The sequence below is a fragment of the Macrobrachium rosenbergii genome, chromosome 37, assembly GCF_040412425.1.
Source record: "Macrobrachium rosenbergii isolate ZJJX-2024 chromosome 37, ASM4041242v1, whole genome shotgun sequence".
Lineage (NCBI taxonomy): Eukaryota > Metazoa > Arthropoda > Malacostraca > Decapoda > Palaemonidae > Macrobrachium > Macrobrachium rosenbergii.
The window spans coordinates 34584037-34603747 of record NC_089777.1 but is presented as its reverse complement, the minus strand read 5'-3'; the positions used below and the strand labels follow the sequence as shown (position 1 = coordinate 34603747).

Genomic DNA, 19711 nt, shown 5'->3' with positions numbered 1-19711 from the left:
CATGTGGATATGGGCACAACAAGAAATAATAATAACAAGAAATAATAATAATAGATTTCGTTTTCCTCCTCATTGTAGAAGCAAAGGAAGTATTTTCATCATTAACATTTAGCAACTCTTGATAATAACAGCCAAGAAACACGCGTTTCCTAATGAAAAAATACTCCGAAACTTCGATAATTAAACGAAATTGGAGCAAAGTATTGGTGTTTTAAACTTAAAACTTCCAGAGAGAAAGAAAACTTCATTTTGACCTTTTCCATTTCAGAGTAATTGGAAAAGTTTGGGGAAAATCATAACACAATTCTTGTCATTAGTTTAATTGAAAACTCTCTTAACGGTTGGTTAAGACTGTAATTATGCAGTTAATACTTGTTTATCTCTTGCCGAAAACTGTTTTATCATTTGTAGTTAATACTGATATTTATCATTCACGCAGTCTTATATGATCCTTAGTTTATATATCCGGAATCCCTTTTGTTTTCAGTGCATCAGATTATGTTAATTTTATCTTCTGCGAAATTTCGGTCCATCAGTCTATGCCCCGGCGCCCCCCCCCTTCTCTCTCTCTCTCTCTCTCTCTCCATGGCATTTATTTTATTGCTGTGTTATCTTCTGTACAAAAACATATTGTTTAACTTTGCCTGAGAAAAACACATTCTCTCTCTCTCTCTCTCTCTCTCCCCTAATAATGGCAAACTGAATCTATGCGGAAACGGTGAACATTTTTTTATGACATATTATTCTAATTTTCATACAGTTATTCTTCAGGAAATATTCTTCGAATATAAAACACAAATTCTTGGAGATATGATTTTTTATCTTTCATCTGGAGGCGGAAAATGATTAATGAAAGTAATGATTTTTCTTTACTTGTTTGCTAAATCAAAGAGAGGCAGGAAGTGATCTGTGAATGCAAGATGAGGACAGGGATGCTGGGAATCTTTCTTTGGATTTACTGTTTGCTGAAAATACAAGTGATTTTTGGTGGGTATCTATCTGTCTTTCTATCTATCTATCTATCTACGTCGCTTTTGTAGCTGGAATTTGCCTAAAAAAATTTTTCAATAGCTGAATATTAACATAATTATCTACCTACTAATTTATTCGTTTAACTTCCATATATATGTATATATATATATATATATATATATATATATATATATATATATTAAATATAAATAAATATCTATAAACTGTCTCAGGACGAATAAGATCCGAAAGAAAGTACGAATTCTTAACCGCTGCCGGCGAAGCATTGGACGCCATCTTGCGGACGACAGTGCAACCCTGGTGCTCAATGATACTTGTAACGGACGGTTCTCCATCACCAATTGCTATACATAAGGTAACGATTCAAGTCTAATAAATTTAATGTTACCTCTACACACACACACACACACACACACACAAAGGAGGGCATGGGGCTCGTCAGGTGAGATACTTAGCTTCGTACAGCCTATACTGTGCAACCATGTCAAGTACAAGGCATGAGGCTGACAGCTCCATCCTTAGAGACTTATTGCAAATTGTAAGTCTTCACCCTTATGGTCCATTCTCTTTAAAAGGAGAATAAGGAGCACGGTGTACGTATGTATGTATGTACTTTTGTTTGTGTGTATGTGTACGAGTGAGCATGCGTGTGTATGCGTGTGTGCATGTATAGTATACATATTCAGACTGACGAACAGCTAAAGCGACAAAAAGACATTCAAGCAGCAGTGTAAAAATCCCTGCCTCAAATATTCTTCCTGAACATCAAGCATGAACATCTTAGTTCACACACAAACTTCTTTGGAGATATCATTTTTGCTGATTAATTTTCGAGAAAATCTGTTCGTAGTTTGGAAGTGGTATCGTTATTGCTATAAAATGGTTCTGCATTTTTGAAGAGGGTGAAATAAAAATGTATATTTATTGGCATCCAAAAATAATCATTGAGCCGCTGCTCCGAAAAAAAAAACACGATGACATACAGAACATCTGCAAAGGCACCAAACTCGTTTGTAGAAGTGGGTCGACCTACTAATTATTTTATAGGTATTTCAAATGGTTTTAGATTTCGAGCAATCTTAATTTTACGTTTTTCTGTCGTTCATATTTTATCTTCTATAAAGCTTTAAAGATACATTTTTCCTCTGACGTCACGAAGATATATGCAATCATTATGGAACTTAGTCACCAATTTCATCAGACATGTGACGAAAAACACATCATGAATATTTATGTACGCTTACTTATTACCATATTCATATACTCTTCCAACGCATGAAACTACGAGTAGATTCACGTATTAATGTAAGCATAAATGAAATTTTATTTCACCATATAAAAAGTAAACTCCAGCAATTGGCACATTTACAACTTGGTTGAACAGAAACATTTTAATATCTATAAAGATAAATAAAAAAGACAATAAATTATAAAATCTTTGAAATCTGAAAAGAGACTATTTTAATTTTTGTAAGGATACATTAAAGAAGAACAATAAAAAATTACAAAAAAATAACTGATCTTTTAGTTGTAATGAGTAATAATGTTGCCAAAATTTTTCAAAATAACAAAAAATCCCTTTTAAATTTTATAAGGATAAATAAAGAAGGACAATAGTAAAAGATAAAAATAATTAATCTTTTAGTTGTAATGAGCAATAATGTGGTAAAAAAATCTTTGAACTCTCAAAAAAACTATCTTACTTTTTGTAAGGATAAATAAAGAAGGATTATAAATTCTTAAAGAAATAATTACTCTTCTAGTTATAATGAGCAATAATGTGTCCCAAAAAATCTTTGAAAAAAAAATTTTAATCTTTGTAAGGATAAATAAAAAAGACAGTAATGAATTATAAACGAATTACTTAATCTTTTAGTTCTAATGTGTATAGTAATGTGGCCAAATATCTTTGAAATCTAGAAAAAAACTATTTTAATTTTGTAAGCATAAATAACAAAGGACAATAATAAACGATAAAAGAAATGATTAATCTTTTAGTTGTAACGAGTAATAATTTGGCCAAAAAATCTTTGAAATCTAAAAAAAACAAAAATAGCGAGATACACGGAATACGCTTCATATCGCAAGCTACTTTCGGCGATGATCAAAACGAACATGCGTTTGTCAGTAGTTTAACTGGCGTGCACTGCTTTTTTGGTTTACGACAGGTGTTGGATCATATCGAACCGCTGTATGGAGCGCAGGTGTACGAAATGAAGTCCGAACAGCAGCCCAACAACCGAACTAAAGACCAACTTTCAGAAGTCATCGGTGAAGCTACGAGGGTGAGAGGCAATGAATCAGTTGCATGAATCATTTACTTAATAAAGGGAGTTTCTAACTCTCTCTCTCTATATTCGTATTACATTAAAATTGTTTTGAACGTGACTCACAAAAGTGACTAAGTTGTTCAAGCTGTTTTTATCGAGTTTTTAAGGGAGTTTCTCTCGCTTTCTCTCTCTATTCGTATTGCATTAAAACTGTTTTGAATATGACTCACAAACGTGACTAAACTATACAAGCAGTTTTTAGTGAGTTTTTAGGGGAGTCTCTCTCTCTCTCTCTATTCGTTTTACATTAAAACTGTTTTGAATATGATTCACAAGTGACTATTCTAACTTAGTCGAGTTGTTTTTAGTGGTTTATACAGAGCAGAATCTCTCTCTCTCTCTCTCTCTTATGATAAATTTCCTTCAATTCAATCTTCAGAATAATATTCATTGATAACTTGAAAGTTAAACTTTAGTCTTTAATCCAGAGAGAGAGAGAGAGAGAGAGAGAGAGAGAGAGAGAGAGAGAGAGAGAGAGAGAGAGAGTTTTCATGTAAGTCTCTTCTTGTATTACAGGATATTCCATTTCTGGAATAATGACAAGTAAATAAGAGGAAGTCTGATTTTATAACTCATACGATTGTGTTATGTCCCAATAAATCAAGTGTTTAGCATATATTTCAGTACTTAGGATTACTTTATTCTCGTGCAGTGAGCACCTTTACTACATTATGCTAAGTTCATACTAAAATCATACTATATTTAAATGTTGCAAATGTTGCATAAATTACTAACAGTTAAATGACTTAAGTTATAAAGGCATTTTTACGTAAGTTTTAGTTCCAATTCCAATCTCCGCTCAAGAGTAGATAAATTTTCAGTGGCACACGGTTTTGCTGTCCCTGTGAGCAAGGGATGGTGTGTTTGGTAGGGCCGATAGATCAACCTGTCGAGTCATCAGTAGCCACTGACTAATTCCCCCAGGTCTTATGTGGGTGGAAAGGGGTTGGATCCAGTAACAGACATGTTCGGTCTCTCCGACCCATCCCTTACCTCCACTGCACATTGGCGAACTTTAAACCTTTAACCTTTATCAGCTGAATGAAAATGCGAGAGAAAAGGTATTCAAATTAAAATGCATTTTAAATTACCTCAGCATTACAAGTCTAAATTAGCTTTCCTGACCTCGCAGAGTTCGTGAAATATGGACGTAAAGTGTGTAATCAGCCTGAACCTGAAAATGACTACGTTCACATTTTTCTCTCACCGTGTTTTTTCTACCCCCGTAATTCCGACACCGGCAGATGTTGAAATCGCACAAGTGCGTGATGACGATAGTGGCGGCGACGAGCACCGCTTTCCTGGAAACGCTTTTGGGGCTGTATGCTTACGACCTGCAGCTGGTCTGGAAACAGAGGCCCATCCTGGTGACTAACGCGCCCCTGGGAATCCTGAAGGGCCTCATCAGTACCCACTGGGAACTCTTCGCCACGAACGCCATGGTCGTGCATGTCCAGGAAGCGAGGTTTGAGAAGAGGTTTGTGAGATTCGGACGCCGCAGGACAATTCTTGAACTGTAGCAAAGTTTGACCAGGCCGCTGAGTCAATATACAGTATATATATATATATATATATATATATATATATATATATATATATATATATATATATATATATATATATATATATATATATATATATATATATACAGATACATATATATATAAATATATAAATATATATAAATATATAAATAAATATATATATATATATATATATATATATATATATATATATATATATATACATATACAATATATACATATATAGTTTCCACACATGGGGACCTTTCACGATTTAAGATTTAATATATAAATATATATACATATATACCTGTATATATATACATATATATATATATATATATATATATATATATATATATATATTCATACACACACACACAACATATATATATACACACTGTATGTCTGTAAGAGTGCTGCCTATTCATCTATCTATACTATACTCTAGCCCAGATCTGGGGTCATCCCTAAATTCTAATAAAATAATAATAATCTTACGACAGATGGATCGGATTCTACTCTCACCAACCATTCAGTCCCCAAAATGGAGGCCAGGTCATCCGTACTGCTTCGTGGACGACATTGCGGGGTCTAGTCACAGCGCCTAAAAATAAATCGGAGACAGAGAAATCTGATTCGTGGGTTTTCACAGTTGTAGATGTTGTTATATCTGGTTTTCCTTTTGTTGGTGTTCTTGCTAGCGTGCGCACTTTTGCTACTCTTTTTGAGCATGAAGTGTTTTATTTCGTTATTATTGTATCGTTTGCTGTTTCTATTTGTCTTTGTTTTAGTTAGTTTTGATATTGCCTTTCTTTAGTGCGTGTCTTATTTCATAGTTATTAGGACATTTGCTACTTAGCTATCTACTGTGTGTGTGCGATTTTGCTGTGTAGTTGCGTCATTTTACAAGCTTTAGTATTCTTAGCTAGATTTTTACTTACAGTGAATTTTTTCCCCCAGTGTATTTTTTAGAGACATTTGTTCCAGTAATCATCAAGTATATAATTCTTAATTATCAGACACTTCCGGAATACTTAATCAATTTCGCATTTATCTACTTTGTTCCTTTCTTGGCCAGGAATGGCTGCTGTCATCATCTTCATGCATTTTGCACTCATTACATAAAGACTCCTTGAAAAACCTTCAAAATTTTTATCATGAATCTGCATAACCTTCATGTGACGTGCACGAGCTGATATCGCTGTATGTTGTGAGAGAAATGTAATAACGACAGATTTATGAAAGATCAGTTACCAATGAAAAATTGTTAAAAACGAAATATGGATAAAATCATTGTTTTGAGCCAAAATATAGTAAGAAAGACAATTACTCTCATTACAATTGCTTCTATGCTTAAGAAAAATGCTCTGACCTTTCACGTCTGTTTTATAAAACCCCTGTATTCCTGTATTCCCTCATAAAACACACGCAGCAAATTTTTAATTTCATGTATCCTATATCCACATACTTACCGAGACTGAAGGCATTATCATTCTTATAAATCACAAGCAATACTAAAAAGATGAGATACAGTATGCGATTTAATTTTTATTCTATTTATTTATTTATTTGGTTCTCTAGAGTGTGTTGCGGGGTGACGTTGTCCGTCAAAGAAGCCCTGAAGGACCCCATGACATTGAACAGGATATTAATGAGCCCAGGGACTTTTAAGTAAGTAGGAGACTATCCTGATATATTCGTAGGATCCGTGAGGATGCCTTTTTCTGCTGGAAATGGTTCTTTAAATAATTAGTGTCACTGATGCGTGAACGATTTGCGTACGTGGTCTTATGGGTAATAAACAATTAGGAAGCAAGCGTCTGGAGACAGAGGGCCAGAGATGGAATATGTTGGAATGGAATATAGAATTTAGGCCAAAGGCCAAGCGCAGGGACCTATGAGGTCATTTAGCCCTGGAACGGATATTGACAGTAAAGAGGGTTGAAAAGTGTAACAGGAGGAAAATCTCGCAGTTGCATTATGAATCAATTGTTAGGAGAGGGTAGAAAGTGAGATGGGATAAAGAGAATATGAGCGGAGGTACAGTAAAAGGAACGAAAGGGGTTGTAGCTAGGGGCCGAAGGGACGCTGCAAAGAACCTCAGGTAGTGCCTACAGTGCAATGCATGAGGTGCACTGACGGCACTTACCCCCTACGGAAGTCGTGATGTTGGTGAAGAGAGGCGCTTTAAACGGCATAGCTTCCACACACACCATGAGCAGTAAGGCTCGATGTAGCCATAAGTAGTAGCGGCAGTAGTAATGAGTGTATACGACTGATATTAACGTTCGATTTTGGGAGAGCATAATTGTCAATATTTTACCCCTAATGATCTTCATGACGGCAGTTGGATGTGGCGGCATGAAAATGATACAGGTAAGCGCTTACCCTCGCCGATCATGTATTTATACTCCCTTAATTTCCCACCTGTCTCCCGACACAATGACCTTTTACTATCCTATAAATTGATCGCGTTGAGGTCGAGACTTGACGTTAATCACAAAACGCGGGTAAATGGTGGGTTTCATATTGTTTCTAATGTCTTTTGAATTTTTTTTGTTTGTTTCATGTTTGTTATCTATTTGTTGATCTATGTTTATTGTTGCTACTGTTATTTTCTCCACACAATTTTATCTTCTATCTGAAAATTCGCTCATATGGAATTAATACTTTATAAAAATAGTATATATACACATTATATACTGTGTGTATATATATTAAATATATATACTGTATATATATATATATATATATATATATATATACATATATATATATATATATATATATATATATATATATATATATATATATATATATACACACACACACATATATATATATATATATATATATATATATACACAGTATATACACACACAGAAGGAGAAGCCACGGCCAAAATATACACATCCTCAAGGAACAAGGGAAACGAAGACCTCCTTTCTTACAAATTTATTCCCGACGTTTCAAGACACATGTCACATTTTCAAAGCTAAAAAAGAAAATAATTTGCACTAAAGATAGAATCACGGTATTAAAAAATAAAAATAAAATTCAAATATTTAAAATTCACCAAAAATGGCGATGCAGCGTTAAAAATAGGTATATAAATGAACATAAAAAAGAGAGAAAAAAGGACCACAAATGATATAGGTCAAGGGAACCAAGACACAGACTCACCAAGCGAAATGAAAGAATAATGCTAAGAGAAAACAGAAAACATGCATATATATATATATATATATATATATATATATATATATATATATATATGAAATTTTTATCACACCGTGATTTATATATAATTTTTATCATGATTTATATACAAATGTCGTCTTAATATCAAATTCATGCTACCTCGGGAATATCCCCGATGGGGAATTTTCACTGAAGGGGAAATTTTATAAGTGATAAATGGATTGCTACTACCGGGTCTCGATTGCTGGATAAGTATCTGTGTCGAGGGATCGAGACCCGACAGTACCAATCCATTTATCACTTATAAAATTCCCCTTTGGTGATAATTCCCCATTGGGGATATTCCCGAGGTGGCGTGAATTTGATATTGCTTACATTTGTAGCTTCATGATTTTATATATATATATATATATATATATATATATATATATATATATATATATATATATATATATATATATATATATATATAATGTTTGTATGTCCGCTAAACAATTTCCTATAGCATATAACCCAAATATATAATAACGGTGGTGATGAACACTTTCGCGAGGGGTTAGGAGAGTAGTGTGATACCAGTATTACGAATCTTGTTGGTTTCACAAAAAGTATTCATGCGATTATTAATCTTACATTCTGTGTATTTTTTACTTTATTTCAAGAACAGGTGATAAAATCTGATAAAACTACCGTTTTATCATTATTTAATTCTCTTGGTTTTACTAGCATAATGTTTATTTTGCAAATATTAAAATTATTTGTGATCCTGTTACTCGTGATTGAAATTGAAAAACGAAAGAGCAAAAACAACAGTGGAAATTTAATATCACTAATAAACAGCCACCATCGACAACACTGATAACTGCTATCTTAATGACGATGAGGATTAATGTGATTTTTTTTCTAGAGACTCGTGTAAAATAATGCCTTTTTCGGGAATTATACTGAAACAACAACCCTTTCCTATTCTTTATAATCGGTTTGAGAAATTCGACAAAGTCGAAGTCCGAAAAATAAACTGTAACAATTGTCATTTTCTGATGAAGTTAAGTATACCTTAGTTTAGCCAGACCACTGAGCTGATTAACAGCTCTCCTAGGGCTGGCCCGAAGGATTAGATTTATTTTACGTGACAAAGAACCAGTTGGTTACCTAGCAACGGGAATTACATTAGACTTGAGAAGAGTAAAAATAATCTTTCCTTTATCCAGTAATCACTTGTTTGTCGTAGGTTCGAGAAACCGGTGAAAGTGGTCATAACAGGGGAACACTGGCCGACGCACATCATACTGAATGAACGCAACGAGGTCAGCGGCTCCATGGGAAGTCTACTGAAGGCGCTTTCCCAGAGTCTGAATTTCTCGTGAGTTTTCGTCTTTTGTACTGGTTCCGTTTGCTTTCATTTATCTTTCAGGGATATGAGAAAACAGTTATGTTTCATAATGGTGCTTTGCCGACCTAACAGACCTAAGTTTTATTTTTAGAGATCTGCATACTTATTACGTTGCTTTGTTTTATAATATAAAATCGTAAACTTCTTCAGACACATCCTGGATAAGTATACACCCACAATGTGACACACACACACATGTATATATATATATATATATATGTATATATATATATATATATACATACATACATACATACACACACTATATATGAATATATATATATATATATAATATATATATATATATATATATATATATATATATATATATATATATATATATATAATATATATATATATATATATATATATATACATATATACATATACATATAAACCGGTCCTGGTCGTTTCGGCCGTAAGTCAAGTCCGTAACATCCAAAACAATGTAAGACGTTATGTTTATTATTTACCGTTTGTTTATGGTATTTACCGTTATTATTTTATGTTTTACCTACATCCCCAGGGGCTGGTACTAAACACGGCGTCCATTTTGCACGTAAACGTGTTTACGGCCGAAACGACCCGAATCCATATAAACATATATATACTATATATATACAGTATATATATGTATATGATATAAATATATATAAACATATATATATATAATCCAAGGCAGTAACCTATATTGTTCTTCGAGCTACTCCGGAAGTTAGAGGTATATATATATATATATATATATATATATATATATATATATATATATATATATATATATATATATATATATATATATATATATATATATATATATATATATATATATATATATAAACATTTCGATTCCTTAACAGGCTAACACTGCAGGGGCGAGCAACGAACTTTGAACTGTATTTCATGGACCGTATTGATTTTTTTTTCAAAATTTCTTTCTATCATTATTATATTATCTGCATTTTTTACCATATTCTTCATCGATTGCCGATAAATCGAGACTTACAGACACAATTCCCGTACTCTAGGTACAAGATAGTTCGACCAGAGGACGGCTTTTGGGGTTCCATCAATGACGACGGGTCCTGGACGGGTATGGTCGGGATGGTCCATCGCCATGTGGGTGCTTCCTTACCAAACGTTGACGCCATGCAGAAATGAACAAATGAATAAGCATGTACACTCTTTATTAATAGTAATAATGGTAAATAACAATAGAAGACGTTATATATGACTGATGATGATTGTTCTTATCTTATTATAATAACAATACAGGAAGCGGATATGGCCCTGGGCCCGCATGACATCACGCTCATTAGAACGACGGCCATCGACTACACCTCCCCGATATTCACCGACGCCAGGCAGTTCATTTTAGCCCAGAATCGAGCCGAGGTGGACTCCTGGGGATTCATGCTCCCTCTCACGCCCACGGTATGGATAGGAGCCCTCATAGCCTTCCTGGTCATTGGCATAACAACGGTTGCCATCGCACGAAATTACCGAGGAGACACGACGCCCGTCTTCGCTATGACGGTCTTCTTCCACACCTACAGGATCTTCTTGAATCAAGGTAATTCCAAAGCAGCTTGCGATATGAAGCGTCTTCGTATATCTAATTATCTTTTAGTTTTCTGTAAAAGAAAACTATTGTGCCGGCTTTGTCTGTCCGTCCGCCCTCGAATCTTAAAAACTATTGAGGCTAGAGGGCTGCAAATTGGTATGTTGATCATCCACCCTCCAACCATCAACCATACCAAATTATAGCCCTCTAGCCTTAGTAGTTTTTATTTTATTTAAGGTTAAAGTTAGCCATAATCGTACTTCTGGCAGCGCTATAGTACCAACAACATAGGCCACCACCGGACCGTGGCTGAGTTTCATGGGCCACGGCTAAGAGCTTTACGGGCCGTGGCTGCGGCCACCACCGGACAGAAAACTCGATTGCGCTGAAGAAACTTCAGCACATTTTTTACTTTTTTTTTTTTTGGATTTCAAAGATTTTTGGCCATATTACTCATTTCAACTAAAAGATTAATAATTTCTTTTATGAGTTGTTGTTGTATTTTTTTTTTATTTATCCTTACAAAAATTAAAGTAGTTTTTTCTAGATTTCAAAGATTTTTGGCCACATTATTACTCACAACAACTAAAGATTGATTATTTCTTTTATAATTTATTACTGTCTCTTTTATTTATCCTTACTAAAACTATATAAAATAGTTCAGTTCAGCCAAGTTGCAAATGTGCCAATTGCTGGTGTCTATGTGAAATAAAATTTTATTTCCGCTCACATTACTGCCGGCACTAGTCCATGCCCTACCGTGGCCAGTAAGCGTAGCGAGGTGTGAAAGAGAGTTGGCGGTCCAGAGTGAACAACCGGACTCTGACCAACCAACAGATACTGATAATTTTTTGACAGTCGATAAGTTGACTTTGTTTCCAAAAAAGAATTTTGGTAACTAATAAATTCATTTCATCTCTAAGGAAGGTAGCTGTTGACGTGTTTACCTATGAGAAAAAAGGTAATTGACGAATAGCTTTACTTTGTGTCTGCGAAAGGTATCAGAGAAAATGCCTTTTCTTCAAGTATACAAAACGTTTATCTGTGGCGGGGATGAACATCATTAAAACAGTGAGTTCTGTAGAGGAGAATAAAAATTAAATCAATAGCCTCAGGAGAGAAAAAAATAATTAAACTAAAGACTTTAACAGACAAAAATATCATCACACCAATAACTTCAGTAGAGAAAAATATCCTTAAACCAATATCTTTAGAAGAGGAATTCTAAACTAAATCAATTACTGTATTTATATGAAAACATCGCTTGGGAAAAATGATTTTGCTCTACCAAGAATTTTAGAGGGGGAAAACATCGTTCAACCCATAAATTCAGTGAAAGACATTATTTGTTTGGCCAGTAACTTTAGTGGTAGAAAATTTCGTTCAACTCATTAAATTTATGCACTCAAATTCATTCAAGTCCGTTAACAGCAAGACCAAGGCACCTAAACTCACCAGCGTTAATTAAAGAAAATATCCTAAAACCTCTAATCTTTGTAAACCCTTCATTAAAATTTATAAACCCATTTTACATTATTTTGCTTTTTATAGGCATAACCTTTAAATCCATTACCTTTGATTAACGCCAGGCTCTTTCGAACCATTAAGGTTGCCATCAATCACCGATTTGATAAAGTTTCGCCTGAACTTTATGAGTCTGTCTGTCTATCTGTCTGTCTGTCTCTGCTAAAGAATTCAAAAGATTCCGCGGAGATGTGGAAAACTTTGATAACTGTTGGGCAATTTCAGTTCCTTTTTTTAATCGATGGTCAGATCTTGTGGTTTCGTACGTTCACGTCTCCAGCACAACTCTTCTCGATGACCGATCGAGGAAACTTTTCAGAAGTCTGGTTTAATGTTATTCTTGTGTTCTTGTTGCTTTTTTCTTCTTATTCTTCTTCTTCTTCTTCTTCTTAAGGCTATGAGTCACGTTATCAGTTCAACAGCCACTCCTCGCCCAATTGAGAAGTGGAATTTTTGGCCAAAACGACTAACACCAGTGGCTGCACAAGGTCTTGGACTCTTGATACACAGACCAAGGCACAGTTCGGGTGTGGAGAAAACGGTTATATGGTCATAAAAAAATCGCAATGTCACCCCAAGATGACCGCACTACTAAAACAGATGCTCAAGCTCTGTCATAAATGATGATAACTCTTACTCTCTATTTGTAGAGTAATAGTTATGATAACTATCATTCCACAAATAATAACTCTTACTCTACAAATAGATCATGTTCCACTCTCAATATTCTATTCGAGCTGATATTGAAAGTTAGTTATGAATTCTCACAAGAACAAATGGGCTCTCAAGTCACTCAACTGCTAGTTTTTGTAACGTTTCAAATACGCTGTTCCGAAGGTATATTGGGTCGTTCAGATAATTGCATTATCCAAAAGGATTTGATGGTAAGTATAATAGTAAAGCTACATTTATAGATAAACAAGAGTCTGAAGACTAGTGCGAAATGACCGCAGCTGTTGGATACCCCGGTATCCTGCATCAGTTTATCTTTAGTAAAGTGACAGACTCGCATCTTGGAAGAGACCAATCTGAGACCCAAAAGAGACTGCTACTGAAATTAAGGGCTAAATAAACAATAACACAAAGTATCATAACTAAATGTTATAGCCAATTACTTTGCACTGTCTACGCTACCAATTTTTGTGATGATTAATCTCGTTCTGGAGGTGAGCTTGTCTGGTGACTGGTCGACACCAGCAAATCACATTAAATGACACGGTTGCAAATAACGTTTCTTAAAAAGTTATCTGATAATTACACACTATCCAACCATTTCTTTGACGCGTGTATGCACACACACACACACACACACACACACACACACACATATATATATATATATATATATATATATATATATATATATATATATATATATATATATATATATATATATATATATATTAGACTTCAAGGCATGACTGGTAGCTCTCTCGTCTGCAAAATGATAGAACCCAGGTTCGAATCCCGGGAGAGGTCGAGCGGATAAAATACTCCACTAAAATCAGTGTGCTTCAGTTGAACTATGCATCAGATTAAGTGTATATCAGTCAAATTACTGTGGTATTCTCAACTAGTGTAAAAAGGTCATGAGGCTGGCAACTTCATCCCAGAAGACTTAATGAGAACCAGAAGACTAACACTCCCAGGTATTTCACCTATAAGATTAGTATTTTTTCTATCATCTGGCATACTCAGCCTTCTAACTAGATACTCTTGACATGAACCTTTTCCCAGGTATTGCGATGAAACTCCAGCTTGTTTCCGAGAGGATCGTCGTCCTGAGTTGGGTCGTGGGCGCGATGATCATCTGCTGGAGCTACAGTACGAACCTGATGTCTCTCTTGGCTGTGAGGTACGCCCCGAGACCCGTGCAAACGATCAGAGACCTGATTGATGACCACCACCTCATTGCCATCTTCCCCAGACGCACAGCTCTGAGTGATTACGTCCTGGTGAGTTCCAGTGATATTTTGATGATTACCACGAGTGCTCGAGAGCAGGAGAGTGCAATACTAAAAGGCGTATGATAAGAATGATAAAAAGTACAAATATTCTGACTATCGTCCTAAACAATTCAGTGATTACGTCCTAGTGAGTTCCAGTAATATTTTGACCATTGCCACGAGTGCTCGAGAACCAGGAGAGTGGACTAATTGAAAGGCATAGTCTCGCTAATGGTTAGGATAAGAGTGATAAAAAGTACAAACATTCTGATTACTGACCTCAATGCTTCAGAGCCAGGAAAGCGGCATCCTGAAGGAGGTAGCTGACCTAAGGAACGTCGGGAGGTACATGAGCCTTCACTACAACGACTTCCCCCAGGCTCTCGAGACCCTGGTCCGGCGAGGGGACCATGCCATCGCCACTTGCACCACCGATGCTGTCAACATAATCGCTAAATATTTCTCTGAAAAAGGTACGCAAAGGATTTTCATCTCTTTCCTTGTACACACACACACTTCTGTCTATCTATATATCTACCTACCTATATATATATATATATATATATATATATATATATATATATATATATATATATATATATATATATATATATATATATATATATATATATATATATATATATATACATATACACACACACACACACACACTTTTGGTAAGCCGTACATTAAGGCAGGGTTTGATCCAATAGCATAGAAGTCTCTGTATTGTTTTCATTTTCAAGCTTCCTTAAGTACGGGTTTAGTTTGTCTTCTTCCACTCAAGAACAACAAGTTTTTAGAAGACGAACTCGACAGATACTTTAGGAAGCTTTTATATATATATATATATATATATATATATATATATATATATATATATATATATATATATATATATATATATATATATATATATATATATCCTCGTTCTCTTTGTTTCTCTTTTCTCAGGTTCATGCAACTTTTACATAGCAAGGGAGACCTTTGTTCCCTTCACGTTAGCAATGATCGTGCAGAAGGGAAGTCCACTTGTCGAAGCGCTTAGTGACAGGTAAGCTGAAAAATACGCAGAAAAAATAGATTATTATTATTATTATTATTATTATTATTATTATTATTATTATTATTATTATTAATCAAGCCTTTAAGGCATATAAATTAATTATCAAACGTCCATAGCACCGAATACCTATATGTGAACCAGAGAATTTTACGTAGTAAAAATTATACCTTTTATACACCTTCCCCACTGTAGACGAGGGGCTTGCTGGTATAATGCCAGCTCAATCTAACCAGCCAACTAAGCAACAAATAAGACGTTTGAATAGTTATGTGTGAAATAGAGACTAAAAGAGAGAAAGATTAAGACTTGGATTTGATTTTCAAGGAACAATAAAGTAAAAACAATTGTTTGTTATTCATGGATGTATCTAATTGCCCAACGTTTAAACTCCTGTATTGCTGTCATTCTGAAAAATAATTAAACATTGACTTGCAACTTAAACTACCATTATTATGGTAAAGTATTCCATATTCTAAAAACTTTTTTTTTTTTACATTTCCTGCTTCGTATTGTAGTAAACTAGTGCATGAAGGGGTGTGCTATTCAGATAAACAAAGAATTTGCTGTACATTGAACTCTTACGTGGCATATAACAGTCAAATTTCATTTCCTAATAAACTACGGTGTACTGAACTGTGTTGTTGTATATACTATGATTTACAACTCACATTTTAAATAAGCAATTAATTAACATTCACAGTTTACAGGTTACCGAAAATTTACAGTTGCTAATGTACAGGATTAACTTACTTAAAATTTATAACAATACATCTAAACTTCCTACAAATAATCTTTTGTAGGCTATTTACAATTTATCTATTGTTTAATAATTTACGCTCCATTAACAATTCCCAGGATTAGACGAATAGTCGGCGGAGGTCTCTACCGCTACTGGCTCGATTCCAATCTGCCAAATTCCACGTCTTGCAAGCATATGCCTTCTAGTTTCACTGTCAAAGAGCCTTTGGCAATGACCAACATTTGGGTAAGGAACGTGTAAGAGGAGAAGGCTAGCTTTATTCTGTTATATTTGTCGATACTTTTGTTAAGGTTTACGAGGCGTTAATATATATATATATATATATATATATATATATATATATATATATATATATATATATATATATATATATATATATATATATATATATATATATATATTCTATATATATATATATATATATATATATATATATTTTTAAGCATATATATATATATATATATATATATATATTAGTACTGAACTTCTGCCTGTCTTTTTCCTGTATATTCATATATACACTGAAGTCACATGCATCTACTGTGATTTTTAAGCACATATATATATATATATATATATATATATATATATATATATATATATATATATATATATATATATATATATATATATATATATATATATATATATATATATATTGTTTGTGTGTGTCTATGTGTGTGCGTGCGTCTGTATAAGAAAGATTGCATTTACGTAAAGATAATAGGAAATATTATGTTATCTTCTTCTTTCAGGGATTGTTCGTCCTTCTAGCTTCAGGCCTGGGGATCGCCTGCCTCATCTTTTGGGTCGAAGTTCTTTTCAGCAAGAGCTGTAGGTCAACTTTATCGGAATAATATTAGCAACCTTGACCTTTGAGAGTTCGATGTAACCGACAATCTGTCAAATGAGGTTCGAGGAGGCAAACGAGCAAATTTTAACAAATGGCCTTCCCAGGATGACAACAAAAGGAAATGCTTCCAGGTTTTTTTTTTTTTTTCGAGGCAACTGAAGTTGTTTTCAGTGCCTTTAAGAAAATAAATGATTATTTAGCAAATTATGTAATTTCTCATACCCTAAAGTTCCTCATTGGCTGGGTTGGTATCGTTCTCGGCGAGCACTCTACTGGGCCCGCGTTCGAATCTCCGACCGGCCAACGAAGAATTAGAGAAATTTATTTCTGGTGATAGAAATTCATTTCTCGCTATAATGTGGTTCGGATTCCACAATGAGCTGTAGGTCCCGTTGCTAGGCAATCAATTGGGTTTTAGCCACGTAAAATAAATCTAATCCCTCGGGCCAGCCCTAGGAGTGCTGTTAATCAGCTTAGTGGTCCGGTTAAACTAAGGTATACTTAACTTTTTCTCATACCCTAAGACAAACTGTCATAAGAAGTGCAACATTGCTAAAGGTTGATGTAGTGAGTGAATACAAAATGCAAAACGAAAACGTTATCAGAGACATGGCTGAAGATTAATGCAAAGCTTGGGTGTAAAATGTCATGAAAAGACACTTTCAGAAATTGCTGATATGAGATGAAGGCAAGAACCATTTCTGATGATAAGTGTCAAGTGCTGTACCCATTTTACGACCTTATGCTGAAGAGAAAGCACATCATACAAATAGAATGCCATAATTCTACTTAAAAATTTTATCATAAAACTTCACAAAACATCTTAATTCAATTTTCCATCTTTTTAAAAAGCCGTGTTGATGTTGCAGGCAGCATAATGGATAGAGATGAAATATTCCTTGTATACAAAACAATCAAGGATGGAGTGATATAGCTGCACTATTAATCAATTCTAGAATCAGTTATTTCCAAACACTGAAAAAAGTAAGCAAACAGAAAACATGTACAGAAAGCCGACATAATTTACCTTAATAAAACAGAGTAATATATGTCTGTACCAGCTAATGCCGAAAAAAAAAAGGTCGTAAAGTACAGCAGCTTTGCAACACGAAATGTATGAAAGCGTAAATTACCGAAACGCAAACATGGGGAGAAACTCTAACGACGTCGCTGGATTTACGCATCAAGTCGTTAGTCATCTTTATCACGTAATTTCCCTTGGCAGGTTGTTTTTCACTGCGTAATGCGTTCAGCGGTGACGTTATACATTACATTAAAAAGGAATGCTTTAGGAGTAGTAATGTTTTTTTTTTTTTTTACCGTGAAACAAATATTGTACGAGTTTTATGCTCTCTCTCTCTCTCTCTCTTTTATATGTATGTGTGTGCCTCGCGGCAAAGTAGTGCTCATAACTTATGACCCGAAGAAGGAATTACAGTCTGGCAAGTGAATTATGCACCTAGTTGTTATTCACCCGTTGTGGGTTGCACCTGGTGTGGAGTGTGAGAGAGCTAGAGAGACTCAAACGTGAGTGGTCATTAGTCCTTAAAAACCTATGCCATCATAACGGGAGCCCCTCGAGGAGGTCATTATCTCTCCAGGGTCTCGGAGTTATCAACCTCAGCTCACAATGGAGAGACCTAAGATCGATTCCAGAGGTGGGAAACGAATAATGCCAGTCTCCTGAAAAATTAATTGTTCCTCTGTTAAGGTAAGTAACAAAATGTACCAGGTAGTCAGCCAAATTTAATGGGTCTAAGCCGGGTTGATCAGAAGGGTATGGGGTTAGCAGCCTCATCCGAAAAGATTTGGTAAAAATTGCAAGGATATCAGCTGTTGAGCCATTCCTCTAAAATATATATACAGTATATATATATATATATATATATATATATATATATATATATATATATATATATATATATATATATATATATATATATATATATATATCACACATCACCACAGGTGAAAAGATAAGGGGCAGGGCGTAGGTCCCGACCGGTTTCGACTTTATTTCAAAGCCATTAACGAAGGACTGATATATAATATTAGGAATCAAACTGGTCAAACTGGTAAAACACTGTGAAAAAGAACAGAACAGCAATAAAAGTGTGTAAGCTATGCACGAGTGAACAGTGGAATTTTTGGACATTTTAGTAAAACAAATCATACAATCAACTGGGAAGGGGAAAGAAAATAGCTTTTTTTAATAATTAACTGGAAAAGAACATCAATGAATTTAGCATTATTGCCATAACAAGAATATGAGTCAAAGCTTGTATAAACTTGATCCCATAATCTTCAAAGAAATTTGTAAAATGTTTAAAATTTATGGAAGGCAGCAAATAAGAATGGAAAAATCTTGTAGACAGTACAGGCGCGGTAACACTAACGAGTTTTGCCGACCCTCCCCCTTTGACGCCTGTCAGGTGCGGATTTGTAGATTCCAACAGTTGTGTGTTTGTCCGTACCGTCCCTTGAGTATATATTGTAGTTTCTACCACTTGCACTAATGAGTTTTGTTGCCCCTCCCCCTTTGACAACAGTCAGGTGTG

The 19711-nt window shown here is 34.5% G+C and overlaps 1 protein-coding gene across 1 annotated transcript in view; it reads left to right on the top strand.

Annotated features, from left to right (window-relative positions):
* Positions 1-836: 836 nt before the first annotated feature.
* LOC136825193 (uncharacterized) overlaps positions 837-19711 on the top strand; it is a 53328-nt gene continuing 34453 nt past the window's right edge. The window contains exons 1-14 of the mRNA XM_067081219.1: positions 837-987; positions 1206-1348; positions 3162-3278; positions 4568-4800; positions 5353-5487; positions 6431-6520; positions 9282-9413; positions 10469-10559; positions 10716-11013; positions 14266-14483; positions 14767-14947; positions 15429-15528; positions 16396-16525; positions 17056-17146. Coding sequence (XP_066937320.1) covers positions 921-987; positions 1206-1348; positions 3162-3278; positions 4568-4800; positions 5353-5487; positions 6431-6520; positions 9282-9413; positions 10469-10559; positions 10716-11013; positions 14266-14483; positions 14767-14947; positions 15429-15528; positions 16396-16525; positions 17056-17146 — 2026 coding nt within the window. The 5' untranslated portion in view covers positions 837-920. The remainder of the gene's footprint in view (positions 988-1205; positions 1349-3161; positions 3279-4567; positions 4801-5352; positions 5488-6430; positions 6521-9281; positions 9414-10468; positions 10560-10715; positions 11014-14265; positions 14484-14766; positions 14948-15428; positions 15529-16395; positions 16526-17055; positions 17147-19711) is intronic.